General features: G+C 42.9%; 2 protein-coding genes across 9 annotated transcripts in view; both read right to left on the bottom strand.

The window, feature by feature from the left end:
• The window catches only part of LOC101170385 (methionine aminopeptidase 2), a 100,342-nt gene extending 91,002 nt beyond the window's left edge, over nucleotides 1-9,340 (bottom strand). Inside the window, exons 1-11 of one of the 2 annotated variants that reach the window (XM_004083214.5) lie at nucleotides 9,122-9,340; nucleotides 6,189-6,263; nucleotides 6,016-6,078; nucleotides 5,825-5,927; nucleotides 4,671-4,832; nucleotides 4,397-4,578; nucleotides 4,077-4,171; nucleotides 3,893-3,989; nucleotides 2,242-2,345; nucleotides 2,045-2,160; nucleotides 170-1,130 (exon numbers count right to left, since the gene is read on the bottom strand). In XM_004083214.5, coding sequence (XP_004083262.1) covers nucleotides 878-1,130; nucleotides 2,045-2,160; nucleotides 2,242-2,345; nucleotides 3,893-3,989; nucleotides 4,077-4,171; nucleotides 4,397-4,578; nucleotides 4,671-4,832; nucleotides 5,825-5,927; nucleotides 6,016-6,078; nucleotides 6,189-6,263; nucleotides 9,122-9,278 — 1,407 coding nt within the window. In that variant the 5' untranslated portion in view covers nucleotides 9,279-9,340 and the 3' untranslated portion in view covers nucleotides 170-877. Of the gene's footprint in view, nucleotides 1-169; nucleotides 1,131-2,044; nucleotides 2,161-2,241; nucleotides 2,346-3,892; nucleotides 3,990-4,076; nucleotides 4,172-4,396; nucleotides 4,579-4,670; nucleotides 4,833-5,824; nucleotides 5,928-6,015; nucleotides 6,079-6,188; nucleotides 6,264-9,121 lie in introns of those variants that run through there. The other variant, XM_078941815.1, reaches the window with a different exon arrangement.
• Nucleotides 9,341-12,407: 3,067 nt separating this feature from the next.
• Nucleotides 12,408-27,139, bottom strand: vezt (vezatin, adherens junctions transmembrane protein). 7 transcript variants are annotated; one of them, XM_011491291.4, is made up of 12 exons: nucleotides 26,997-27,139; nucleotides 26,105-26,227; nucleotides 22,828-22,917; nucleotides 22,559-22,743; nucleotides 21,539-21,832; nucleotides 20,129-20,275; nucleotides 19,785-19,932; nucleotides 19,320-19,672; nucleotides 18,984-19,177; nucleotides 17,235-17,341; nucleotides 16,906-17,113; nucleotides 12,408-15,053 (listed from the first exon to the last, which is right to left on the bottom strand). In XM_011491291.4, exons 1-12 carry the CDS (start codon nucleotides 27,030-27,032, stop codon nucleotides 14,557-14,559), a joined length of 2,382 nt encoding a protein of 793 aa, XP_011489593.1. In that variant the 5' UTR covers nucleotides 27,033-27,139; the 3' UTR covers nucleotides 12,408-14,556. The 7 variants fall into 7 exon arrangements, with proteins under 7 accessions (XP_011489593.1, XP_011489592.1, XP_078797946.1 ...); XM_011491290.4 differs by having other exon boundaries at nucleotides 20,129-20,287; XM_078941820.1 differs by lacking the exon at nucleotides 26,997-27,139 and adding an exon at nucleotides 26,603-26,744.
• Nucleotides 27,140-27,202: the final 63 nt, after the last annotated feature.

Consider the following 27,202-nt stretch of genomic DNA (forward strand, 5'->3'; position numbering starts at 1 on the left):
TTAAAAACCCAAAGCATAAAAAAAGTTTACTTCTTGCATGCCTTAACTTACTTAATCACTGAAGCCACAAACATGGCCGGACATGGTTAATTCCTGGAAAGTGTAATTCTAAGAAATTAATGATTGTATTTAAATGTATTTTTCAATGTGAAACACTAGAAGTGAGAAATGCAGAAGGAGCAACAATAACTTTAATAATTTGTTTTTCTTACAAAACCATTTCCAAGTTGAAAACGAAGCACTTCTACTGGGAACAGACAGTATCAGCAGCCATCCATCGCAGAGAGGTTGTAAAAGTATCAAACTAAGGCCGGAGGGCCGAGAGTGCAGAGTCCCCCATAGCAACAGAAGCCAGACATACAGCTGCAGATGTCTGTCATGATGCTGCTTTATTACTTCAACACTCCAAGCATTATTTACGAAAAGTCTGTACACACATTTCTGGCCATGCATCCACCTGAACATGTGTTAAAGCTGTCTTGTTGACCCCTCATACGAGGCTCAGCCTGAATCCACAGAAACCGAAAGGGGGTCGGAGAAAGGCATCCGCAGCCACCTCTGCTCCGTAAACAGGAAATGATTTGACATCAATGGCAGCTTTGAGAAATGAACTGTTTGAATGTTATGTTTTGAAAAACAGAAGTCTGCCGATCAAGGGGGAAAGCACGAAGCTTCTGCCACCGCTGACCCGGTCAGATGTGGTTGATAATAAAGAACCCAGAAGAATGCTTGTCCCTCTTTAAAAGCTGAGTGCGGAGCATCATGGGCAGACTACAGCATCGCTTGGCATCCTTTGCAACTTCTTTGAGTCCATCACACCTTCGTCCTCCTGAACCTCCTCTCTGCTGCGTCTCTATTCTGGTCATGGGTTGGCTCGTCAGTAGTCGTCTCCACGGCTGACCACCTCCTTGCACGTGGGCCTGAGCAGGATGGTGTGCTCGAACTGAGCGGTGTAGCAGCCCTTGGTGTCGCAGAGTGGGGGGTAAGGGTCCACTATGCCCAGGTCACACAGGTTCTTAAGGGCCATCAGGTATTTGCTCTCGCCCAGGCGGTCCAGCCAGCGCCGGCAGAACGCCAGCGTGCCGAAGTTCTCATTGATAACATTCAGGAGGTGCTTCGCCCTGGGCAGCCTGGGGAGGAGAAAAGTAAGAGCACAATTGGCTTGGATTTAAGTAGAACCTGGCAGCAATTAAGACACAAGATGGAGGTAATACACCAACAGGGAATAAAAAAAAACAAATAAAACCCTGGTCAGGGTTGCATGTGTCAAAAATCATGAAAAAGAACACTTGTGTCAAAATGGCAGCTTTTCTGTTGGTTTTATTTCCATAGCAACCATTTTATTTTTTGCTTCCCTGGTGATGGCGAACAGGTATATGTAGTTTTTAGAAGAATCTGCATAAGTACATTTTTGGATTTCCTTGGCAACCAAGGTTTTTAGTTAACCCCACCCAGATTCCTAACATGTTCATATCGTATGTTATATCGTTCTGTTCAGATTGATCCGAGGATTCAAGTATTCTGTTCGCACGATATTCCAGTAAAAATGAGCGAGCAGCAAGGGAACGCCACTTTTGCAAAATCACAATTTTGAACGCAGATTGAGCAGATTTTGAACGCAAGGTAAAGCCATTCAAAATCTGCATCTTCTAATTCCAACATTGCTTCCCAATGATGCTTGGGGAGTTAGGCAGGGATAGATCGAAACCCCTTGGTGGGGATTTCTTGGTTTTAGGGAAATCCAACATGGTGGCCTCCTCACGAGGTCAAAGGTCAATGAAACTTCAGTTGTGCTTGCTGACATAACCTGCTGGTGTGTGCCTGAAATTTCAAAAGGATTGCTCAGACAAAAGTTCTCTTTTCCATTATCTTAGGAAGTCTCCACAAAATGTCCACCAAGCTGTAGATCCTGGAGCCATCCCATAATAACGTCTAAACTTTATGTCGTGTGTTTTAGTTTTCTTACTTAATTTAAACATTTTTTTAGAGCCTCATAAGAGAATTGGGTCGGCTGCGGGACAGAACGATCAAATAATCCGTTTACCTGATGGGGACGTGGCCGACATCGAAGTTCTTCATGTAGTGAGAGCACTCCATGTCGTCGTGGACCATGCCTTTACCTGTGCTGCCAAACGTCTCGATGGCGTAAACCTCTCCCTCCTGTGGAGAAGCAGCACGGGTCAAAGCCTCAGCTGGGTCACGTTCCGTTCCAGGGAAGGAGGTTCTGGAACACGGACTCACCTCCATCCTCGTCGCTTCGCCTCCTTTGACGATAGGCACAGTCTTTCCCGCGTGTATTCGGTACTGGCCGATGGAGTGACCGTTCAGGTTCCGGATGGGCTTCACTGAAGCAGAACAAATGAACAGGAGAGGTTAAATGTCGGAACGATCGACTAGAAGAGTGTTGTTACAAACATCTGGTAAAATAGAATCCAAAGAGAAGAAAAAAAAATGTACAGAAATCTTGTTTTATTAAGCATATTTAACTTGTTAACACCAACAATCTACCCTACCTTGTGAAATTGTCTTACCCGTGGCACAAAATGATAGGTTCAACCATCCAATTCTCCTCATTTATCAGATAATCCTCCCTATACGAACAAACGCAGCGTTGTGGTGTAAACACAGCAGGGTGGGATCGATTCACGGGTCAAAATATGTATGTAGTTTGTTGAGGAGTGCAGGAGGAGATTGTAAGAAATCTGTCAAAAATGAGCTGTATGGAGAAGTGGCATCTGTGTGGAAAATAATCCAGAAGATCTGTGGCAGTGGCGTGGAAAAGGAATTTAACCCAGAAAAGGAACCGTTCAGCCACGGTTCGGTGTTTGGATTTTCAAACGTTCACCACACGGACAGAGAGGAACTGTAGACTCAGAGCTGTAGCACGGTGTGAAAACCATTTTTTAGTCCCAGACGTTAGCAGTGAGCTCGTCTAATCGTCCAGAGATGAGTTGACCGGTTAGCATTGCATCAGTTGCATTAAGCATATAATGGATTATAACCTAAAGTCACAAAAACTGCAACAAACATCATATAGTAACCACCAGATAAAAGCGGTAGCACGGATTTAAGGGCGGTCCGCTAAAACCGAGAATTATGACGTAATTCGTAAAGTGTTGCAAACCAACGCAAAGCTGCTTTACTCCGCTTCCGACTCCACTGGAATGACATTAACCATGTCAACGGTGGTAGAGATGCGGGACTCGAAATAATGTAAACACTGGAGCTACAGCTGCGATGGTAACATTTACTTTTAGTCTTTAACCCTTGTGCTATCCTATGGGGTCCAGATGACCCGATCCTTACATTGACGTGTTCTCCCTACCATGACAAAGGTGGATAAAGGTGAAGAGGATTTTCATGTAATCCATGGACAACAGTGAAGATCACAAAACATTGAAGAAAAAAGGTTCAGAGCACTGTCTAGTGGGTCTAGATGACCCAACTCCCAATGTTAAAAGTGCCTAGGATAGCACAAGCGTTAAACTTAATGTATTTTACACATTTTCCTTCCATCACTGTGATAGGTGAAAAGATATTGATCTGTAGCCCTTGTGCTATCTTGTGGGGTCCAGATGACCCCACTCCCAACGTTAACGTGCCTTGGAAGTGGGGTCATCTGCACCCCACAATATAGCACAAAGGATAAAGGAAAGGTTTCCTCAGATGCTTTACATTACGGGACCAGATTTTTAAATAGTCATTCATATGTTCCATAAACATTTCTTTTCTTTTTTTTCCAAATTAAATTATGGTCAGACTTAATTCCAAATTTTGCTAAACTCCAAAACCAATCTTCATCTTCTCATTCATTATTTGAACCGCCACATAAATAAATGCTACGTTCCTCCGATTGAAGCTGCAAACCTTCCTAAGACGTCAGTTTTCACACCTTGGTACGTCTTCCCATCCAGCTCCACCTCGTACGACTCCATCACCTCCTGGATCGCCTCCCCGACGTCACAGAGACGCACGTCAATGCCGGCATTCTGCAACAAACCCACAGCAAACCTTCAGCGTTGGCCCCGGCAGAACCGGACGGGGCTGAGCGGCGTTTGGGCGACGCCAGGTCCCACCTTGATTCCAGTATTTGTGGCGTCTTTCACGGCCTCCAGCAGCTTGTCATATTTGGGGTTAAAAGTGACGGTGAAGGCACAGTCGATGATTCGGCCTACGAGCAAAAAAAAAAAAAAAAAAAAAAAAAAAGACCAGAAATGAATTAAGAGGTTTTTGTTGAGTGGAAACATCAGCAGAACTAAAAACCCAGGAGGCCTGCAGAGCAGAACCGCAGTCTGAGCAGAACCACAGATCAGCAGCTTGCTGACATCAGCAGCTGCCGCCTTAAATGGAACATCAGCACTAAACAGAGCCGGTGCTGCAGTAACTGATGCCGTACCGTTGATGTGAGTGCCGAAGTCAATCTTGCAGACGTCGTCATACTGCAGGACGGTGGCGTCCCCGGCGTTGGGAGTGTAGTGGGCAGCACAGTGGTTGAGGGAGCAGCCGGTGGGGAAGGCCAGGCCGGCGTTCAGCCCGTTCTCCTTTATCAGCTTTCGGGAACAATCCTCCAGACGCTCGCTGAGGGAGGAGACACGGAAAAGTGAGGACAACCGTCTGTTTGTGGTTCAGACGCAGAGTCGAGGCCGCCTGTGACGACCAGATGACCTCACCAGATTTCAATCATGGTCATGCCGGGTTTCAGGAAGCTGCGGACGTGCTTGCGGACCTGTCTGTGCGCCTCAGCCGCCTGCCTGAAGTCATTCCACATCTCCTCGTTGGCTTTGTCCATGACCCGCTTCTCGTCGCTGGTCATGCGCCACGCCGCACTGCGACTGAGACGGACAACAGCGAACATCAGGAAACGATGTTAATGCACGAGTTCAGGCCCGACAAAAACAATCCGATCCACAGTCCAAAGCAGCTCAGCTAAAAGATCCTCAAACCGCAGATTCAACACCAAAGACATAAAATATGTTTTCATCCGTCTGCTTCTGCTCTTTCGGGACTTGGTCGTGGGGGCAACAGCCTAAACAAAGATGCCCAGACTTTTTCTTCTTCTTCTACTGTTTACCGGCGCATGTCCACCTCCTACAGTTGGAAGACACTTGGTCCAAAATGTTTATAGCAGTGCAGATTTTTCTCCAGGCTCTTTTTTCACGACTCAGTGTCATAGAATTATTAGAATTAATAACCACACAGACTGTGATTATTTATGTTCAAGATCAATTTTCATATGGTTGACACTTCCGTGAATGAAGCGGAACGCCATCCATACGTCACTACCAAATCCAAAGTTCAACCTGGTTTAACTTGAAATGTGTCTTCAGTGGCTGCTCGTTTTCTACACAGAGCCTTAAAACGGTCAAAAAACGTGCGTACAAAAGCGGTTGCTTGAACGTGTTGTCGAGGGCGACCGGTAAATTGAGAGCTTTGCTTTCTCACTCTGCTCTTTCTTCACTCCAACAGACCGGTACAGCGACCGGACAACAGGAAACGCCACACCATTCCGTCTGTCGATCTCGCCCTCCAATCTTTTCTCGCTCGCAAACTAGGGGGGCTGGAGCAGTCCACCCAAATCAGGCCAGTAACTCAGATTTGTAATGTACGGCTTTTCCTCTGACTGTAATTCCAGACATCCTCACGTTCAAGCACAGGTGAGCTCTTTTTTCAGAAGCTCTGAAAGGCAGAGCTGGAAACCCTGCAAACAGATCCGGATGTGACGGGAGGATCTAAAGCTCCAACTGAGATCCAGTTGAGGGCTTTACGGCCATTAAAGAGGGTTAGCAGTTAAATAAAAAGCCACGAGTGAACACTGCACACCTACCCGTCCTGAGAAGGAGGATATTCACACTCCTGTCCGATGGGAAATGATCCACCGGGGTATAACTCGCAGATGGGAACGGATGGGGGATCGGTTTGAGTTTTGGCTAAAAAAGAAAACTCAACAAATTCAACCAATAACACTCTCACTGTGTGGCTACCGTTCAAACTTTAAAACCAGCAAAAAGTTCTTACATCCTTTCTTCTTCTTTTTCTTTCTCTTCTTTTTCCCTGCAGAGTTTTCCCCATCATCTCCATCTGTGAGAGAATCGGTGCGACAGTTACACCGGAGGCCCGTGAAATGTTCACAGAATTTAAAAGTGCACTCCCAGGAAGCTGCTGAGATGCATTTATGGAACCTTTTTCACCTTCCTCTTCTTTCTCCTCTATAGCCTGGTTTTCCAGCTGCTTGGTCACTTCGGCCACTTCAACGTTTTCTACAGCTGCAGCAGAAAGAAAAACACGAAAACGGTCGTATTAGAGCAGTGGTCGCTGACCCCCGGGCTGAGGACTCGTTCCAGGCCGCAGAGGGGGAAAAAACAAACAAACCATTTTCTCTGTTTTATTTCTAATCTTATTCTGAGGAAGTTTTATTTTGTAAACCTACTGGACTCTCTCCAATATGTCCGACTATGGAAATTCTTAGCACAATTCGAGGCGTGCGTTTAAAATCCATCTGCTACTTTCTTAAAGCTGCTGCGCAGACGCTAAATTGAAAGCCCCAAGATAGCAAAGGTAAACGTATTTGGAAAGTTTCTTTAGGCAGAAAATATCCAGAGAGGAAACGGATTTGGAGCCTTTGACTTCAAAATAAAAGAAAGCTGCATTTAACAACAAAAACCAGGAGTCTTTACTCCAAATATAGATTTACTGGGACAGTTGTTCCCACACACCATAATTATTAGGGCTGCACGATATGAAGAAAACTCGCGATATGCGATATTAGTAATTAATATTGCGATAACGATATAATTTGCGGTATATAAACAATTAGCAAAACAACCAAAAATATTATTCCCATTCCATTACAACAGCTTAAAAATTATACTACAAATGACCTTTGTTGACATAGGAGGCGAACATACAACATAAAAGGGCGCCATCCGATTAGCTAACAACGTGAAGGGGTCCATCTGATTGGTCAAATGCAGAAAGGGATTCTTTCAATCCATTAAACACTTCAAGCTGCCATAAGATTGTTTGGCCACATTTAAGTTAACCATTTATTGCAAATTTGCTGTCTTTTGCGATATGCATATTGCACAGCTTGATATTGCGATAACGATAAATTTGCGGTATATTGTGCAGGCCTAATAATTATAATGCAGAATATTTAGCAACCAGCTGTCTCATGTTACGAGGATTCTGCTAATAAAGTTGTTCATACGGTGGATTATATTTATTATTATAAAATACCAAATTTAGTGACCTGTTTAAAAAAATGGCTTCTCATTTTTTTGCTTCCACTTTGACAGTTATTGGCTGAAGGATTTTAATGGTTCCTACATGAAATCTATGTAGATGTTTTACAGAGGATGAAAATAAACTTTACCTTCAAAATATTGTCTGACGATAAAACGGGTTTGTGGCCTGAAAAACGTTAGAGACCACTGCTTTACAGAACCTCTAAAACACCAAAGTTGAGAAAATAACACAAAAATATAAAGCAAAAAGGGAAAAAGATCCATAAAACAACAGTTGATACTCCGAACTTCACATTGAGCAACTTTGAGAAACTTGTTTTTCAGGAAAAACAAAAAATAGGCAGCAAAAAAAAAATCTTTTTTTTCCTCAAGGAAAATGGGTCAAAACATTTCTAAATCGGATCCTAAAAATGTAAATTCAAAGAAAACTAAATAATTTTATGTAATTTTAGAGAAAAAAGCACTGAGAAAAACAAAGACGTAAGAAGTTTGGAGGACAACAGTGATAATAACTCATCTGTTTGTCTTCAGAAGCTAAAGGCAACGGCCCTGCAGACTGAATAAACACTAAAACGTTTGAATCATGCTAACTATGAAACAAGTACATAAAGCATTTTTACAGCTCAGAATTGCTAAAGGACATCACTTCTGTTACTGTTGTGTAATAGGAATGTTGGAAGAACATTAAGACAGAAAAACAACCTTTGTAGATCAGGTAAAAGGATGTCATTATAACATCATTACAACATCAAAACTATCGTGTCAAATGACGAAAACAGGAAAAAAAAAACCCTGCTCTGATCAATAAAGTAGAAGTTATGTTTTTCATTTTCTACACTAATATCAGGAAATTGTGTTTGTTTACTGCTAGCTTCAATATAAACCTTAACAAATGTCCACAAAAAAAACTGATCACTTTTAAAACAAATTCAAATACGCCATAAATGTAGAAATGTTGTTTTCTTGCCTGGCAGATTACAAACTTTACAAAAAATGTTTGAAGCTGGAAAAATATTTAAATTCAATGTTTGCAATAAAGAACACTGAAAAGAAATGCTTTTAGAGATACTGGACATCTCTATAAACAAAACATGATTAGTATTTATGCCACCAAGTGACTGTAAATTTGAAAAGGAGTGTTGACAAACACCGCTGTATTAAGTCGTGTCGACTAAACTAAAGGAGTTATGAAACTTGGCAGAAGCTCAGCGTGGTCAGCACAGACAGCCGGGAATCGAAGAAATTAGTTCACGCGACAGTTGTGTTTTATATAAAGATTTATGCTCATTTAGCGATAAAAGCATTTCATGAATGTTATCACGGTTAGGGTGTTGACCGAAGCTAAACCCGTTGTATTAGGCCCGACGGGAGCCAGTGTCAACGGGTTTAAACGAGCCCGGCTAACGAGCAGCATGCTAAACATGCTACAGAGCCTCGCTTCCGGCGGGACTTCCAAAATAAACGACCATACATTGTATCATGCCCATTATATGGGTGTATGTGTTAACTTAAAGAAAAACATATTCATTACCAGAAAGGTTATAAAGGGTAACATCTGTTTATTTTACAAGCCCAACACATATACACAGCTAACGTGTATGACAAGCACAAAACTGTGATTATCCAATTGCGTCAAAACTAAACCACAAGGTCAAAATTGTACATAAATTTAAAGGACAATTGGTATGATAAATTTCACGACAAAACGTTATATTAATAGCAAAAATAAGAAAAAAATATATATTTTCAAATGTTTAAAAAAAAAATCACATAATTCGCGCCCTTATTTTGAAAACTTGTGTTTTCCGGTAGGGGGTCTAACGTTTGCTAACTGGACCGTGAGCCTGTTAGCGTGTGGGTTCTAAAGGCAGCCTCACCTACGCTAGCAGTCTTGTTCTTCTTCTTCTTCTTTTTCTTCTTTTTTGCCGTCTCATCTACCGGGTCGGCTTCGTCCCCGTCCCCCGCCTCTCCGTTTAACTCCCGACCCTGGAGAGGTTTCGGCTCCAGTATCTGCTCCGCCACAACGTCCGCCATGATCGCAGGCGCCGCTGGAAAAGGAAGCGCGAGGGACTGTGCGAACTCAATGCGTCATGCTACCTTAGCGGACACTCGGAATTTCTCCTATTTAGAATCGTTCGTCTAATTTTATTTTAGAATTATGTACGTTTTATATTGTTTATGAGTGGTAATAGACGTTGGAATGTGAGTGTAAATTTGTTCTAGAGCACTGCAATCTTATTGCAAAATTCTCTGATTAAAAATAGGCTTGAAAAGGCTTTAAATTAGAGCCCTTCTGTTCAATAGACGTTTACAGTCTAAATTAAGATCGCTGTAGCTTAAGTGTGCAAAAATAATTACGTATTTTTTAAGTTATTTTAGTGAAAAAGGTACTTAACTCTGAGGGTCAAAATGCATCACCAGAAATACGTGCTGAATTCAGGTACTTGAACACACCACCGAATAAAAAATGCCTCATCAGCCGAAAAGCTACAACAGTGTTGATTGGACGCCTAAAAGGGCAATACTTCAAATGCTAATATATATATATATATATATATATATATATATATATATATATATATATATATATATATATATATATATATATATATATATATATATATATATATATATATATATATATATATATATATATATATATATATGTACTGTACACAGGCAGGGCTTTTCAATGATACCAAATGTGAAGTTTAAGTGGATTTAAAAAAAATTTGACTCACAACTTTGTTAACTCTGAGGGTCAGGAGGATAACATTTATCTTGATTTTTTTTTTTTTTGCAATTAAAGCTCACTTTTAAACTATAATTTTCTTATCCCCTAAATGCTTGAAATGTTTTCGTTTTTATCGCTATTAATTATAAATTAATTATTTTTTTCCCATCCTCCAGAAGTGTTTTCTCAGTGAAAACATCCACATCCATTCAGCCCATGGTTATTTACAAATCCAATCAGATATATTGGGAATTAAATATATTTTAATTTTTAGAAATAAATAATATAAACACCTCTCAAAGAAGAGGCGAGAAGACACGAAGCAGAGAGCCACTTAGCCCAGCAGGTGGAGGAATCTGCCCAGTGAAAAGCTGTCAAAAGTGACCTGGCTCTAACAAGTAAAAATTTAATAGAAACACAAAATCAGCTGGTTAAAGAAAAACAAGAATGGGAGAGAGAATGAACACCTCTCTTTTGCAAGAAAGTACTCAACCAAGAAAGGCTCCTGAGGAAAGAAATACCAGATTCTACAGAACTGAAAGGGTCGTCTTCAAAAAGTTTGGCCAAGACCAGGGGGAAAAAAAGACAAAAATCTGAAGGCATCATGAAGGAAAAGCTTGACTTCCAACAACAACAGATGGAGAAAGTATGAAACTTGACTTCTGCTTGAAAAGAATTGGAATGGAAACAAATATTGAGGCTAAAATCAGCGTCGACCTGGAGTTAGCAGAGTTCCCCAAATGAACAAATGCTTTGGTCTTCACCATTGACTGTATATGAGAACTGGATTGAGTTACCCTTTCCCCTGGTGTTCCAAACAGGAAGTAACCGCTGGCTCCAATAAGCCAAATTCCCATAGACTTCTATAGAGAGAAAAAAACAGCTGTTTCTCAGTCATTCCACCAATCTTGGCCTGACATCCTTTTTTAACATGTTCTTGATCATCTTCTTTTTCTGTACTTCAAGTTATTCGAGTTATGAACTGACCAATCAGATGCCTCAAGAAAAGTGGGTGGAGCCTGCTGGCCCCAACACCAACGTTCCAAACAATTGACTGTTATTGTGCAGTGGTAGGGGTGTGGACTTCCAACAAGCTCACTCCTGATTGGCAAGAGTGGTTGCCATAGAAACAGTCAATGGTTCCAGCGGAGAAAGAACTAGAAGATCAGAAGCAGCGGTGTGGAAAAGCAAAGGGGTGTGTCCTAACAGAGGAAACACAACTCTTCTTTTTTTGTTTTTTGTTTTTCTCCGCAGGCGCTACGGTCTCAGAGATGAAGGTCTCATTTCATCACCTGAATTATTCACCTCCCGGCTTCAGCACGCATGTATCCCTGCTGGAGTCTCCTAACTGCTGCTCAGAAAAGTCAGAAGGCCTCGGAAGTTAACATGAAGTGATCAGAACAAACATATCTGTAGTCATAGATGGCTTCATCTCCAGAAACTCCATTTCCTGCAGCCTTTCTTCTTATTAAAAATCTATTCAGACCTGGATAAGTTTATATTTAGAAAGCTTTTTGGGTGGGTGAGTTTATAGTGAAGTTTCAGAGAAGTTCCACTTCAAATGAAAACAACAAGATACAAAAAATGCCCTCTGAGCGGAAAATCAGAGGTTGGTTGGCTCTTCTTAGACAGAGTAGCATAAAGCCTCGCTTGAATGACATCATTACATGGCCAGTGAGTATGAGGATCAATGGGACTACATAATAGTAGGGTCAACACTGTATTGTGATTGGCCGTTTCATGATTTCAGAATAAAATATCCTCGTACCGACTAGCAATGCACATTTATTCTCCGTTAATGACGTTTCTAGACCTAAATATCTCTCAACCTCTGAATATTACTGGATTCCCTCCTCTTATTTCCAGAGGACATTCAGGGCTTTTCAAAGATTCCAAATGTGAAGGGGGCAGGCTCTGGGAATTGTAGTTTTTTGAGTGGATTTAAAACAAAATGGACAGGACACTTCTTTTTCCCTCTGCGAGTCAGGAGGATAACTTTTATCTTGATCTTTTTGCAGCAAAAGGTCATTTTTAAACTATATTCTTATCCCCCAAATGCTTAGAATGTTAACCTTTTTATTGCTATTAATGATAAATTATGATTTTTTTTCCAAACCCTTACAGAAGTGTTTCTCAGTAAAAACTGAACAAAGTTTCATATCCAATCAGATATTTTCGGAATTAAGTATAGTTAAATTTTTTCTTTGTTTTCTATATTTTTTCAAATCATAAAAGTGTTTCCCCCCCCAAAGTAAGATGAAGTGTGATGAATTGAAAGCAGCAGGTGTGTGTGTTTGTGGAAGGATTTCAAAGAGCTGCCAGCAGCTGCTTTGCATCAGACAAAAGCAAAATGTGGCATAAAAAAACCCACCGAGCCTGTTATTTTGCCCCCCTCCCATGAAACTGGAGAGTGAGGAGAGACTGCCGTGAACATTTCCAGGATGGTGTTTTATTTCACGCTGGAAAATGCAGGAGGTGGAGGGACAAAGGCAAACACGGTGACCAGTGAAGGAGCGGACATCGGGACTTGGTTAGGAAAGAAAGCGACTCTTCCTCATGTCCTTTAGTTCAAGAGAAATCCTCACCACACTGAACTACATTCAATAAAACTCTTCAGTTCCTCATGATTCCACTGAGAATTCCCCTATGGATTCAGACGTTGAGAAGATTCAGTCATTTTCTACAAGTTCTTCGATTCCAGCAAGGTTTTTCTAATAATAATCCGGAAAATGATTGTGATTTCAGCCACATGACACCCCGGTTTAACATGACACCCTCCTTTAAGTCTTCCTGCAAATCTGCAAATTTCACACAGGTCTGTACAAAATCAGCAGTGTGAGATCAGACAAAGATGGGTTGAATTTCATCTTTAGATCGCTAAATTAGAATAAAAGGTCTGGAGTAACAATCCAAAACAAAAGAAAACCTCTTTAGATTCAGTGGGTCTTAGAGTAACTCTTCATTATTCGTTATAAACTCACAAAAATCAAGCTAAACGTACTGCTCAGTGTACCAGGTTGTTATGTTTTCTTTTACACCAGTTTTAAAACTGAGCCTGCAGGTGCTACCCACCACTCCCTTGCTGCCTCCTTTTGACCCGCCTCCATTGGCTGAGCAGATGACACACACCCCTCACTTTCCCCATATACCCCTGCCACCTTGGTCAGGGCATCATGTGACAAATTCACCAGGAAAAAAAAAACTTTTCTGCTTTTCTGTTGGTTTTATCTCCATAGCAACCATTTTATATTTTGGTCGCCTGGGGGTGATGAACAAGTCAATGTCATTTTTAGAGGAATCGGCAAAAGTAATTTTTTTTATTTCCTTAGGAACGGAGATTTATGATTGACCACACCCACATTCCTAATATGTTTATATCGTATGACATATTGTTTCGTTCAACTTGATGCAGGGATTTAATTTTCACAATACTCTGGGAAAAAACGTGGGAAATTCCACTTTTGGAGGCTCGCCACGCTAATGCTGACAAAATCTACAAACTGAATTTTTAACATCTCCTCTCAGGCAGCTTCCCAAAGATGCTTAAGGAGTTAAGAGGTGATGGACTCAAATCCCTAGGAGGAGTTTTTTGAAAACAAGATGGCAGCCTCTTCTTAAGGTCAAAGGTGAAGACTTGTAAACTTAACCTGGTGGCGTGTGTAAACACTTTTTTTTTGTTCAAACCAAATTTTTTGTTTTCCATGTTGCGCAAAAATGTGCGAGAAAAAAAAAAAAAAAAAAAAAAAAAAAATCGCTAAATTTCACACATTGCCGCAAAATGGCCACGAAGCCTTAGGTCGTGTGGGCATCCCATAGTAGTTTTAAAACTTGCAATGTTTTTGTTTTTTTTAAATTTACTTTGTTTATCTCACAGTGGGGAAATTCTTCTCCGCATTTTGGCCCATCCCCTGGGGGGAACGGTGAGCTGCAGGCTAGCCGCGCTCGGGGGGGGGGGCGACAGCTGGCTGGGGAGAGCGGGGATTGAACCGCCAACCCTTCGGTTGTTGGACGACCTGCTCTATTTTTTCATTGTTTCCTCTGTTGTGATGTCACTGTTGTTGTTTTTTGAAAGGGGGGGGGGGGGGTGTTCACTCTCACCGGGTACTAGGTGTGTGCAAAGTTTGAGTTTTTGAGCATGTAAGCATGTAATAAGAAAGAAGAATTGCTAAAACGATCTGGTCCTTGCGATCAAGGACGGCTGCGATACAGAATCATCTCCATGGCAACTGAACAAACCCACAGTGAAATCCATCATCTGATCACAGCTTTTACTGCTATCACGGAATCCCAGCTTTCCCTCTTCACCATGAAGATGATGATGGTGTTTGTCCTTTACATTATCTGCTTGTGAACGGAGGGCTAGTCTGGTCCGAACAGCGTGAGGTTCTGCGTTTGTGGTTCTGGTACCTGAGCTTCAACAGCATAAGAGCATCGAGAACAGTGGGCTCACAAACCGAGACGTGGACGGATGGGCGGCGATGAAAGCGTCTCATGTCGGAAGCTGCAAAGACGTGGATCAGAAACAGTAAAACACAGTCCGTGCTTTATCAAAGCAGTGAGCTTTCAGCTTCGTCCGTCTCAGGTTCTTCTACTGCTCTCTTCCACCTCTTCCTCATCATCATCATCGCCAAACGTCTGCTCCTCCATGCTCATAAGCGACTGTGAGCGTGCGGCAACCTGAGCGGCGATGGCTGAGCTGAAGCTCACAGTCTCTGAGCCGTGCATCTCGGTCAGTCTGTCCATCACGGAGACGGCGGGGATTTTGGGCCTCAGGAAGCACTCCAGAGCGTTCTGCTCCTCCCCCTCAACGCCATCGTACTGGTGCAGCTCCGAGGCTCCGCCTCCTCCTCCGCTGCTGCAGACCGATGTGGCTCCGGGATCCTCGCGCTCCACGCCGCAGCTGAATTCTGTCACGGCGACAGCAGAGGGGTCAGGCGTCACCCTGCCAGCTTTTCCTTCCCCTTCCTCCTCTTCGTTTCCTGCCGGGCGCTGCGATGGGGGGTTTCCTCCTTCATCTGTGGAAGCGTCTGACAGCGCTGTGGCAGGATCTGAGAGAGCCGATGGCGGAGCAGCAGCTGAAAGGCGAGAAGAAACACCAAACGGTCAGAACTGAAAACAAAAAATACTCCGTAATACAAATACACTGGGCAAGTGAGGGCTGTAAGCCAGCAGGGGAGCATGTAAACAGAGAGCTCTCAGCAAGTGGGAGGGTGGCGTGTACCACCCACAACTCAAACGTGAATATCTAATGAAATCCTGTCACTCTGCTGTTCTAGAAAACCACCCAGCAACAATAATAATAATGATAAACTTTATTTGTATAGCACCTTTCGAGATAAAAATCACAAAGTGCTTCACAGTAGAACACAGACCATAAAAAGAATTAAGAAAAAACAATTTTAAAAAGATACGTTTTTAGCTGCTTTTTAAAAGATAACACCGAGTCTGCAGATCTGAGGCTGGGAGGAAGGGAGTTCCAGAGAGATGGAGCCACTGCTGCAAAGGCTCTATCACCTTTAGTCTTTCACCGGGTTCTCTTAACAACCGGCAGACCCTGGTCACATGACCTCAGGGACCGGCTGGGAGTGTACGGCTGCGAAAGGTCTTTTACGTAGACCAGTGCCTGGCTATTAAGTGCTGAGTGTGCTAAAAGCAGGATTTTAAAATGCACTCGGTAGCGGATGGCAGCCAGTGCAGCTGCATTAATAACCGGCTGACGTGTGAAATCTTAGATAATTTAGTTAAAAGCCTTGCAGCAGCGTTCTGGACAACCTGGAGCTGTTCTAAAGAATATTTGCTTAAACATGAGAAGACGGAGTTACAATAAACAAGGTTTTTTGATTTTGACTAAAAATGGTAAAATAATGATCAAAAGACCGCTGGGAACACTTTGAAAATAGATCAATTGACGATGGGAGTGGGACTTTTTAAGGCTGGAAGGTCATCAGGTCCTGCTGTAACAAAAAGAACCCAAATCATGAACCCCCCACCACTGTGCCGGACAGTACGACCTGTAAATTGGTGTTGTCAAGCTCTGTTCCCAAACCAAGTTCACACTTTGGTTTCACTTTTCTTCTTCTCTTGTCCAACAACAGTCACATAAGTACAAAAAGCTTTCACAAGCATCTTCACCCAAAAAAGTAAACAAGATGGCAGCCTTGCAACAACAAAGCAGAAAATGCCTTTTCTGCTTTGTTTTTTTGTTGCTGTACTGTCATAAAACATTATCTAGTCCATTAACTGGATTGTGTCGAGTCTAAAGCTGCATTTCTGTCAGTGCCGAGACAGCGATAGCAGATAGCAAAGCCGAGTTTTGTCTGTTTTTCTTACGGCAACATTGTGGTGAGACTATTGATTGTTTATTAGAACTGGACTGGGTGGCCCCTCCCCCTTGGCGTTCCAAAGCGGAAGTGCCTGCTGGCTCCAAGAAGCCAAAATCCTATAGACTTCTATAGAGAAATAAACAGCTGTTACAGTCATTCCATTGTTCAGAATAACTTTTCTAACAAAACCTTTTTTAATTCTTGTTTTTTTCTTTTTTGGGATTATCTGCTTTAGAATGTGATTGATTTTTGGACAGATATGCTGAGTCATCTTCTGAAAGTCCCTCCTTTTGACCAAGTTTCTGCACTGCCAGATGGTTCTGTGAAACACGCCATCTGCTGCAGCACGTTATCATCCTCCATCCCTTCCATTAGTGTAACCTCTAAATAAAACAGCAGAACATTGGACTGTGTGTAGCTGCAGGACACACAACCAGCAGCCACTTTCAGCGGAAAGGCTGCGTTAAAAAAAGGACTTAATGGAAGAATATTAGCATGACTTTTGAGAGCTGTCACTTTGAGTGTAAGCAGAAGCCCTCCAGCCAAAAAAGAAAAAGAAAAAAAGGCCTCTCATTCCAGGAATATCAGTAACGCCAGCGCAGACCTTGGTCGTTGAACAGCAGCTGTTTCCTCTTCATCCTCTCCCCCTCGGACGCACGGAAGCCCAGGACAGCTTTGAGCTCCGACAGGACGCGACGGGACTCCTCCCTCTCCCTCCGCTGTCGTTCCCGCTCCTCCGGAGAAAACACGTCCGACCATGACCCCCCGCCTTCCCCGTCAGAGTCCGAGTCGGACACGTAGGCCTCCCATTCCTGGGTGGATGAAACACACAGGGGCGGATACGGCACGCCGTGCTACACGTGATGATTTGGGGGGGGGGGACATGTTTAGATAAAAAGTTGCATAGAAAGTTTGGTCACATATTGTTCCTACCAGCTCCTCTGGCACTGGGTCTTTATCCAGAATCAAGGGAAAAGATGGGGGGGGAGCAGGAGCTGCAGCCTCAGGAGGATCGCAGCGCTCCGGAGGGGCGGGATCACCTGCAGAGAGGCTGCTTAGTGAGTTTATATCACTGTAAGAAACAAACATGACGTGGAGATGTCGGTGCGGGAACTCCTCTGAGGTTTTCCTCCTCCTGCACTGAGGTGGAGCGACTTCCTTCTGAGCTGGGAATAGACTTTGAATAAGTAAAGGAAGTGGGGAACGTGGACTGAAATAGAACTTTGCAATTTGTCTCAATGAGGAAGAAAAGGTTTTATTTTTTATTTTAAAAGGTGCCACTCTTTAACATTTAAAGTTCTTGACAGACGCAGTCCGCCTGTGTTCAGTCAGCGCAAACAAACAAAAAAATCCCATCAGACTCACAGCGTCGGACTTCCTGCTACTAAATCTGTGCTTTGTGTCGTCTTGTACTCCCAGCTGGCTGCCGCTTCTCCTTTACACTTTTTCAGAATTCTGACACGTAAACAAGGAAGAACTGAAGGAAGTCAGGATCAGATCAAATTAACATTTATTCAACCAGGAAGTTTGCTTTTAAATAAAGACGAAAGACGCTTAAAAGATGATGAACCAAAGGCAAAAAAAAAATCCTCTTTTGTTTCCGTCTGTAGATCAGTAATAGCTGTTTGTTTCATGAATCGTGTTTTTTTTTTTTTTTTAACATGTTCTGGTCGCATTTCTCAGATGATGAAGGAAATAGCATTTCTGAGTATTTCTTTATTCAACTTGTTGTGAATCAGGAGCAGACGAAAATCCGTCATCTGTAAAAGATCGTATTTGTGACGTAGAAATACGCTGGGTGGGTCAGAAGCTCCCTGCTCTGCTCCATTCTGATGCATCCACTTACAGAGTATTAGATCCATTTACGTCTTTGTTTTCCTCGTCTGAGCTGGAATCGGGTTTAAAACTGGAACGCTCCAATGTCGCTCACAGTTTTTGTTGCACCGGTAATGTTAGGTTGGCGGTGTGAGGGGCTGTAAGCTAGCGGGAGAGCATGTGAACAGAGAGCTCTCGGTAACAGAACTCGATTTCAAATTTCTAATGATCTCCTGCATTAGAAAAGTCTCCGTAAGAACAAGAAACCATCGGTTTTAATAACAGACTTCTTTTAATCTTTAGTGGAAAAACTAAAACAGTCCCAAAACTTTAGATGAACCTTTCTTAGACGTGTTCCGGTGCGACTTCATCATCAACTAGCAGACGGTCGCATGACGTCACATTATTCATCACGAGATTTCTGTAATATTCTAAATGAATTTTTTGTCATATAAAATTTTCGAGTATCTTTTTAGAACTTGAGTAAACTGAACGTTAGTTTTTCATTTATGAAAAAATACTTGATACTTTTACTTTGAAAATGAAGACCTGCACCCACACTTTGAAGATGTATTTCTTCCTGTCAGGAGAGAATTCAGTTAGTTTAGTTTATCTACTTAAAGTCCAACATTATCCTGAAACTGATACAATGTCAGAAGGGTTTTTCTACTATACTAAATTTGTAAAAATCGCAATCTCAGATGGGAGAAATATTCATATTTGATTTTTTTGGGAACAGATTGTGAATTTTCCAGTATTTGAATACTTGTTGCAGCCCTACCAAACACATCATGAGAACCTGAGGAGTTCAAACGTCGTGTTGGGAAACTCTGGATGATGTTTTCGGTGGGTCTGCGTTCTGCTCACCTGTGCATGCGTTGGCTCGTCTCAGCATGCGCTCCACCTGGTTGACGGTGTCCTCCCAGCAGCCGGCGCTGGCCTGCATGTGCGGCTGCAGCTGCTGGAGCCGGTCGCTGAGGTCCTGGTAACCTTCCAGCGTCAGCTCGGTCGGTTCCCTGGACACCATCAGCTTCTCCAGGTCGTCCTCCAAGATGATCATCCTGATGGTGTCGAAGGAGGAGAGATTTCAAAAACTACACTTGGTTCCTTCGGGTGCACCGACCCACACCGGTGACCTGTGACCTCTTTTCAGAGGAAGTGTGGGCTGAGCTCTGTCAGGATGTCAGAGTGTGCGTGGCTCACTCGCTGAGTAGGGCCTTGAGGTGCAGCTGCAGACTCCGGATGGAGGTGTGCAGGGTGTTGAGCTCCCGGCATTTCTCTCGGGCTCGCCCGGTCCGGTCCGAGCTCGCCGTCCTGGGCTGGGTTTCGAAGTGCCGGTGGAAGTCGTAGCTGCGCTGCACTTCAGCCAGACAGCTGGTGAGGGCGTGATGCAGCGGCTCGGTCATGGCGGCGATGGACCGGTGCATCGGGAGGGGTGGAGAACCGACAGCTTTGGACTTGCCCTCCTCCGGCTCATCTGTGCGGTACGGAGACAGGAGAAGGGCCAACCGCCGGAAACATTCAGAGCTCTGCCCCACCCACAGCTGGAAGAGCATCTGTGGCCAAAAGAGGCAGGGGGGGGGGGGGGGGGGGGGGGTCAGTCCTTCCTCCTTTTTGCAGAAAGACAGCAGAACACGCCTTTGAACCCGGTCAGCCTGCAGGACTCGCCTTCAGAGCAGGCAGGCTGTAGTCGTCGGTCAGCTCCTGGGCCTGCTCGTCCCCCAGGTGTTCGATTCCCAGGCCGAGCCCCAGCTCCTTCAGAGGAACCGCGCACACGTAGTTTGTCACATTATCAATCTCAGAGCTCAGAGGAAACGTTAAAAGGAGTTAAAGACAAATAAAGCATGATCTGATCTAAATTATTTAGGATTTGCCCGAGCCCACTCGCTGACACCTTTAAATGTTCATTTATGCGTCACGTTAAAAACATCAATACAGAGAGGAAGAAAAAAACATGTTTGAATGAAAAAACTCAGTTATGCAATTCATTTTTCTCTTTTACGAAAGGATATGCTTTGAGCATGTGACAGGTGGCCCTTCGAGAGGCTCTAAAGGCTGAGCGGAGAGCCCGGTACAAGGCCTTCCTCAGTCCGATGAGCTGCTGGCCGCGTGGCATCGCCCCCGGCCCCGCCCTGCTAAAGGAGCTGGCCGCACTCACCCTGTCGAGTAAACTTGACAAGTGAAATGTGATACAACTGTGGAGACGTCCCGAAGAGGCAGGGGGGCACACACACAACACTAAACACAACACTAAACACAACACTAAACACAACGGACAGAGACGAACAAAATGCAACAAGAACATCAGCAGCTTCAAGCTTTAGATAAATACAAATAAAAATAAAACCTGCAGCAGAGACATATCACTATGAACAAATGACCTTTCCTTAGGTCTACCAATAAAGTTTAACTTTGTTTTGTTTTTTTATTTAGTTTAATAATTTAGTTTATTCTGGAATATAAAGTAAAAAGAAAAACAAAATTTTTAAATGTAAATGATTTCTCATTCAAGTAAAAGAGCAAAACTAAATAAATATGAGAACATAGTCATACAATTGTGAGAAACGTCAGTTTATGAGAATGAAATCATAAATTAATTATTTAAAAAGTCCTTTTTTTCTTTTTTACAAGAATTATGTTGGACTATATGGACCATCTTTACAGAAAATACACAAATAAATCTGAAGAAACACAGTCGACGTGTAAAAAGAAAAATTCTTAAAATGATGAGAAAACAGTGAATATTTTACAACAATTCTTTTTTAAAATGATATGAATAAAGTTATAAAATTATGAGGGAAAGTTGTAAAGTAATGAGAAAAAAACAGTAAAAAGTCTCAAATTATGAGAAAAAAGGCAGTGTTCAGCTGTCTCTTTGAAAGAATTCAAAAGCTAAATGTAATATTTTATTTTTGAAAAAGGAGAATATTTTCCTTATAAAATTATCACTTTTTGAAGTATAACTATAACTCTGACTTTACTCTTATAAGTTATTGAATATTTTTTCATAATTGTACATTTTATTCTCGTAAAATGTTGGCTATATTCCTCCTAATTTTACAACTTTATTTTCGTATATTTGTTCTTTTTTCTAGCAGCCCTAAAATTCTGTCAAATAAATGTTACATTACATTTTAATGACAAAATATTAAAAATGTCATAGACTTCAGGATGAAGCATCAATTCTTTGTAATTCCGATTTGTGCTTTATAAAAAACACCAAACTTTATCTGAAGACTTCATCGGTCTTCTTACTAACTTTTCCAAGCTTTAGAAATGACTTTTAAACTTCTGCAAATCAACTAAATGTGGAAATCTGTGAGGAATATTTGCTTAGGAACATGTAAAAAGCTGACGTGTGCTTCTGAAGCTGCTGATTCAAAGTGTCAAAGGTGCGGCGGCAGCAGCGGCGGCACACTTACAGGGTGAAACCTCTGGAGATGACCTCGGTCTCCTGCACCAAACGCAGGGCTTTGCGGGACAGGCCGGTTAGAGTTTTGCTGTCGTGGAGCAGAGCCTGGAGCTGCGTGGCCCGGCTGTGGACGGCCCTCTGCATCCGGCCTCGCCTCCACAGGGCCGCGCCCCTCAGCCCCACCCAGCCCAGCAGAGTCAGGCCCCACGGGGCCAAGGCCAGCAGCCACGGGCCCTCAGAGGAGGAGGAGGAGGAGCAGAGCCCCAGCAGGACGGCAGCCAGGCCCAGCAGCGCCGCCACATCCCTGAGAGAAGGGTTGGAGGAGAACGGCGTCTGTGTGAGAAAAGGCTCCGGGATTCAAACGTATCTGGTTACAAAAAGCAATGCGTCTTTAGAGAGACGTCACAAAATGTTGAAAACTAAAACTTTGGACTTTCGCAACATACGTGTGATATCACGCGTTAACGTTTCTGAGACACACATTTAGTTATTTACCCTGAAAATAAAAGGTTTCAGTCTCCAAACTGCCCCTCCAGGTTCCGGAAAAGCCTGGGGCTGTGCTTGTTACAAAACAATCTGAAAGCTGTTGGCCGTCAAACAGGGACTGATGCAGAGCAGTCGCAGGAAAACTGCAGACATGTCGCTTTGGTCACTGACGGAAAGCCTCCTGACAGAACCTCAGCGCAACCTTTGGGTTTTTCTCTGGCGGCGGTTCTGGTTTTATTCGCTGCAGGGCGAGGGAGGCAGCACCAAGGCGTTCAGGCTGCAAAGAGGCCCCACGGACAGCGTGAAATCCGATCCGGGACAGAGATTTCGAGGATTACAACTTTAGGTAATTAAGTTTGGAGTTAAATTTGTAGTCATGTGGTGATTAAGGAAGCAGAGAGGATCTCAAGACAGACACTGTGGAGATTAACCAGGAAGATGCAGGATTTGGTTCAGGAGCTAACACGTCTGCTTCTGTTTTTACCTTTAAACCCTTAAAAAAGATTTTAGCTCTTAGATTTTTTTTAAATCTTCAAAAACGTACCAGGGGGAGGGCTGGGAGATGAGGCTCGGTTTGGGCAGGGAGCTGGCCCGGGCGGGTGAGCCCGACGGGGACGAGCTGAGGGAGAGCAGGCTGGGGTCCAGCAGCTCGATCAGCTCCACGTCCTCCTGCAGCAGGACGTCCTGGTCCAGAATGCACCTGACCGAGTACTGACCGAACGCCGAGTCCTGCAGGGACGCAAACACAGACCGGCTAAAATTCAAGAAAAAAGGGGGTTTTCCTTCCATGCAAACAAACCTTCTTCTGCTCACCAGCTGCTTCTCCAGCTTTTGGGATCCACTCGCCTGGAAAAGGGGACTCCAGGTCCACAGGGCGTCAACCAGTCTCCAGAAGCATCCTCTCTGCAGGTTACACATGTTTGGCTTTAAGTTCTTTCTAAATAAAATCCATTCCAGATTAATTAACAGTCCAAAAGCAGAAAGAAAACCCTTCAGAGTGATTCAGGTGAAAAAAGCAATGTTCTCTTGGTCTTTGTTCAAGAGATTTGTGCTTTGTGTCACAGAGTCACGGCAGCAGTGAAGGAGATTTTTTGCAACATTTTAACTCCTTCACAGCTTTTTTTTTTTTTTTTTACTTCCTACTCTATAAAAGATGGGGGATGTTTGCTTTAGATGTTTTTTTTCCCTTGCAAAAGCTGGAAAATGCATGTAAAGTCAAAATGTGTAGGATTAATGTAACTCTAATCTGATTATGTAGGTGGTTGTGTTAATAAAGAAGGGGCCTCGGCTGAAGCCATCGTTTAAAGATGGATGAATGAAGCTTCATCTGACGTCTGAGCGCAGGCCTGCTCAGGCGCCTCAGTAAAGGATGAAGCACGTGCGCTGATGCTCGCAGTCGTATTGATTTTCCTTTTGTCCAAAGGTCCGGCCTGCTCCTCCGCAGCATCAGACGGGATTATCCGGACAGAAACCGCGGCCCAGATGAGGCGATCCCTGCAGATAATACGGTCTAAGCCTGATGCCCAACGGGATCCAGCCGGCGCCTCACAACGCAGCTTCCACAAGCAGAACGTGATGCCGGGCGACAATAATGTAACAACAAACACACATCTTTGTGTTGTTTGATGAACAGAATCCTTTGACTATTAATCAATGATAAGATTTAGGGATGACGATGGAGAAACGGTTAACAGTCTGTTCAGGATTAGTCAACAACTGATAGTTCATCTGTTTGGATTTGTTTAAAAAATTAACAAAGAAATAAGTTACATTTGTTCAAGACAAAATATGCATTTTTTTGTTTACTTAATGTCTATATTTGTGCATTTAAAAACACATCTGCTTCAGTCTGAAAGTAAACAAAAGAGCTAGTCTTAAAAACTCTAAAGGAGAAATCTTGGATAAACGTGACTGTAGATCCTTTCTGACCCTAACACGTTTACTTTCCATGTAAAAAACAACTATAAACCAAAAAAAGGTAAAAAATATTTCACAAAAATAAAAATATTAGAGGAGGGGGAGTAAATTCGGAAACGTCTTCAGTACAGGATTTTTTTTTTTAACAGCCTCTGACATAGAATGACCGCGAAAAGGTTTATCTGAGCTCCAGGAAAGTCCTGATGTTGCTTTTGGAGATCCCGATCAGAATCCCTCGTCCTCCTGAACTCCACAGAAGAGCAGAGAGCCGGAGAGGAAGCGTGACACGCACGGAAAGTTCCCCGACAAACCAAACACAGCAGTTTCCCGCTGCAGGAGGAGGGGAGGGCAAGGGAAGCGGGGGGGGGTCATGTGACGCTGAGCTTCCAAGGACGCGTCAAACTGAATCACGCCGACTCAAACCACAGGATGGGTGGTCGAAACGATCCACGAGAACACGACGTTTCAGACGGGTCGGGTCAAACAGGGACGGGCAGAGAACAGGGAATCAGGACGTCCCATTTCGACCCGGAGCGGGGGACATGTTCATGTAGGCTTCTATTAACCTTTGCACCATCTTATGGGTGAAAAATGACTCAAAATAAAGCAATTTAATTGAATTTTAAACCCAAAATCTGTTGTGAACAATGAAACAACCTGGCATTTATGAATTTGGCTCAATCTAATTCATTTTTAATCATATATTTTCAGTTTTTTAACATAAACCAACTGTTATAACAGTTTTCTTTCATACAGTAAATATTTATTTATTGTTACTATATAAATATGAAATAATTCTGAATTGATGAAATAAACAATCAATCTGGATTTTCTTTATCTTTTATAGTTTTTAGGAAGTTAATTGTTAATTATTATGCCCAAATGTGAGCGAGATGCCTTTTTTTCCCTTTTAATGACACACCTGCAGCCTCAGGTGGGTCAGGTGTTTGAGTGTGTATCTGTGATTTTGAGGCCTTCAAACATTTTTTGGGGGGTCAAAAATGACCCATAAGACAATCTTCGTACCCTAGCGGTGTTCAGCCCATGTGGAAACGTAAACAAAACATCCCTTCTTCTGATGATGGAGTCCCTTTAGAACATTTTGATAGACTCCTTGTGGAGGAGTGTCTGGCCCGAGACTGGAAAATTGTGAGTTCAAATCCTTGGTTGATTCCTATAAAGAGGCTAAAATTGGGACCCAAAGCCTCCCTGCTTGGCATTTAGCATTAAAGACCCACTCCAATGAAAACTGTGGTTTTGGTGGCATTTTCTGATGGTGGAGGGCAGATTAGGAGCCCTCAGTTACGGGTGACGGACTCACAAAGCGCCATCAGTTCCAGCCTCAACTCAGAGGTGAATTTCTAAAGAACTACTGCTGCCCTGCAGAAACTATGTGCTAGAAAACGACACGGGGTTTTACAATAGATCAAAAGATAATCAGAGAAACCACCAAATGATTTCCGAGCGCAGCAGCAGCTCGCCAAATGTGAAGAGTATATTTCACACATTTAGGCGTTTAACAACTAATGGAATTTTTTCTACAAATAAACATGATAGAGGATCACTTTTTTATTTATTTTTTTACCAGCAAGACAACACAAGGTTTAAATATGGATTATTATACATATTCTTTATACATATTATTATCATTGTTTGACAATTTTTAGGCTAAACTTTTTTCAGTTATTCAGTGTTGGAAAGCATTCAAGTCCCACTCTTTTCATCTTTCGATCTATCTTAAAAGCGTTCCCAGTGCTCTTTTAATCATGATTATGCCGTTTTTAGGAAAAATGTAAGAAATCAGTTGTTTTCTGGGACATGGTTTTGTAGCTGAATTCACTTGAGTTGTGGGCGAGACTGTTGGCGTGGAGCAACCCCGCCCCTTTTCCCTACACGTTGAGAAGAGGTCGGAGCAGGAAGCTTGTTGCCCGCTCACCATAACAAATACACTCTTCTCAAGCAGCATTTTTTCGTCTGCTCCTGATTCGCAATGATTCAGAAATGCAACTTAAAGCTTTATTTTCTTTATACAGGTCCTCCATCATCAGAAAAATGCTACAAAGACATAATAAAAACATTTAAAGAAAAATTTTCAAGAAGAAAATCCTCAGATTATGGAAAATGGAGCTCAAGTGTATTATCCTACAGGGATGTGTGTTTGGAGGAGACTCACTGAAGCTCCAGCAGAGGAGAGGTCCTCCTCTTGCCCTCCACATTCCTCCTGCTGCGATGCTGTCGGACATGCCTCGAAGTCAGTGTATCCTAAATCCTGCAGGCACTGGAACAACGGCGAGTTCTGCAAACAGGAGAGGAGCCGCAGGTTCACCACGGCTGAAAACACGATGGATTTTTTTTTTTTTTTTGACGCACTGGTCCTCCATCCTCCACCCGCCTGCATTTCTGGGAGGGATGCTGAGAAAATACTTTCATCTTTTACCTGCTGCAATTCTCCCATCCTGCTTGAGGGACGGACAATAAATCCAAGCATGGGTTAAAACCGTCTTTCCAAGACAGAAATAAACAAAGTTTAACAATGCTGTTTCAAATTCAATCTGTCATCCAGATTTGATCCCAAACATGCTCTTCTTCTGCAGCTGCTAATCCTAATACCGGAAGCATCCCTGCATCAAAACAATTCAAAGTGCTTACTTAAATAAATAAATAGACTCACATGCATCGTCACTCTGAGCTCATTACGTCATCATTCAGAAGTTTTGACCTCTCAAATATCAATTTGTTTTTGTTTTTTTAGAGAGCGCATTGGATGACACCTCCAACAACCACCACCACCAGGCTGGGTATGATGATGATGATGATGATGATGATGATGATGAAAGAGCAGCACAGCAGCAGCGTCCACTGTGCCCCGGCTCAGCCGCTCTCATGACCACTAAAGCTGCTTGGCAGAAATCCGCCCAACAACGAACCAAATATGTGGACGTTTTGGATTAAAAATGCAGAACAGGCTAGCTAGCATCTTTGCTAGCACACACCAAGCTATCAATGAATTAACGTTTTCAACTACAGCAAAGCGTCGGTTGGAAGTTTCGACCACGAACACAAACCTCAAACACAACATCTTCGTCAAAATCCTCAGTCATTGCTCTCCGCCATCGACGTGAACCATTCTTCTAAAGTTGAAGGCGGCTGCTGTTGTTGAGAACTTGATAGTTAGCCGGCAGCTGAATTCTATTAAACTACAACTCCCGCAATGCCATTCACCAGTCCCCACTTAATCGTGATCTTTAAAAAAGGACACATTTTGTCGATA

The sequence above is a fragment of the Oryzias latipes genome, chromosome 23, assembly GCF_053564925.1.
Source record: "Oryzias latipes strain Hd-rR chromosome 23, Olatipes_Hd-rR_3.1".
NCBI lineage: Eukaryota > Metazoa > Chordata > Actinopteri > Beloniformes > Adrianichthyidae > Oryzias > Oryzias latipes.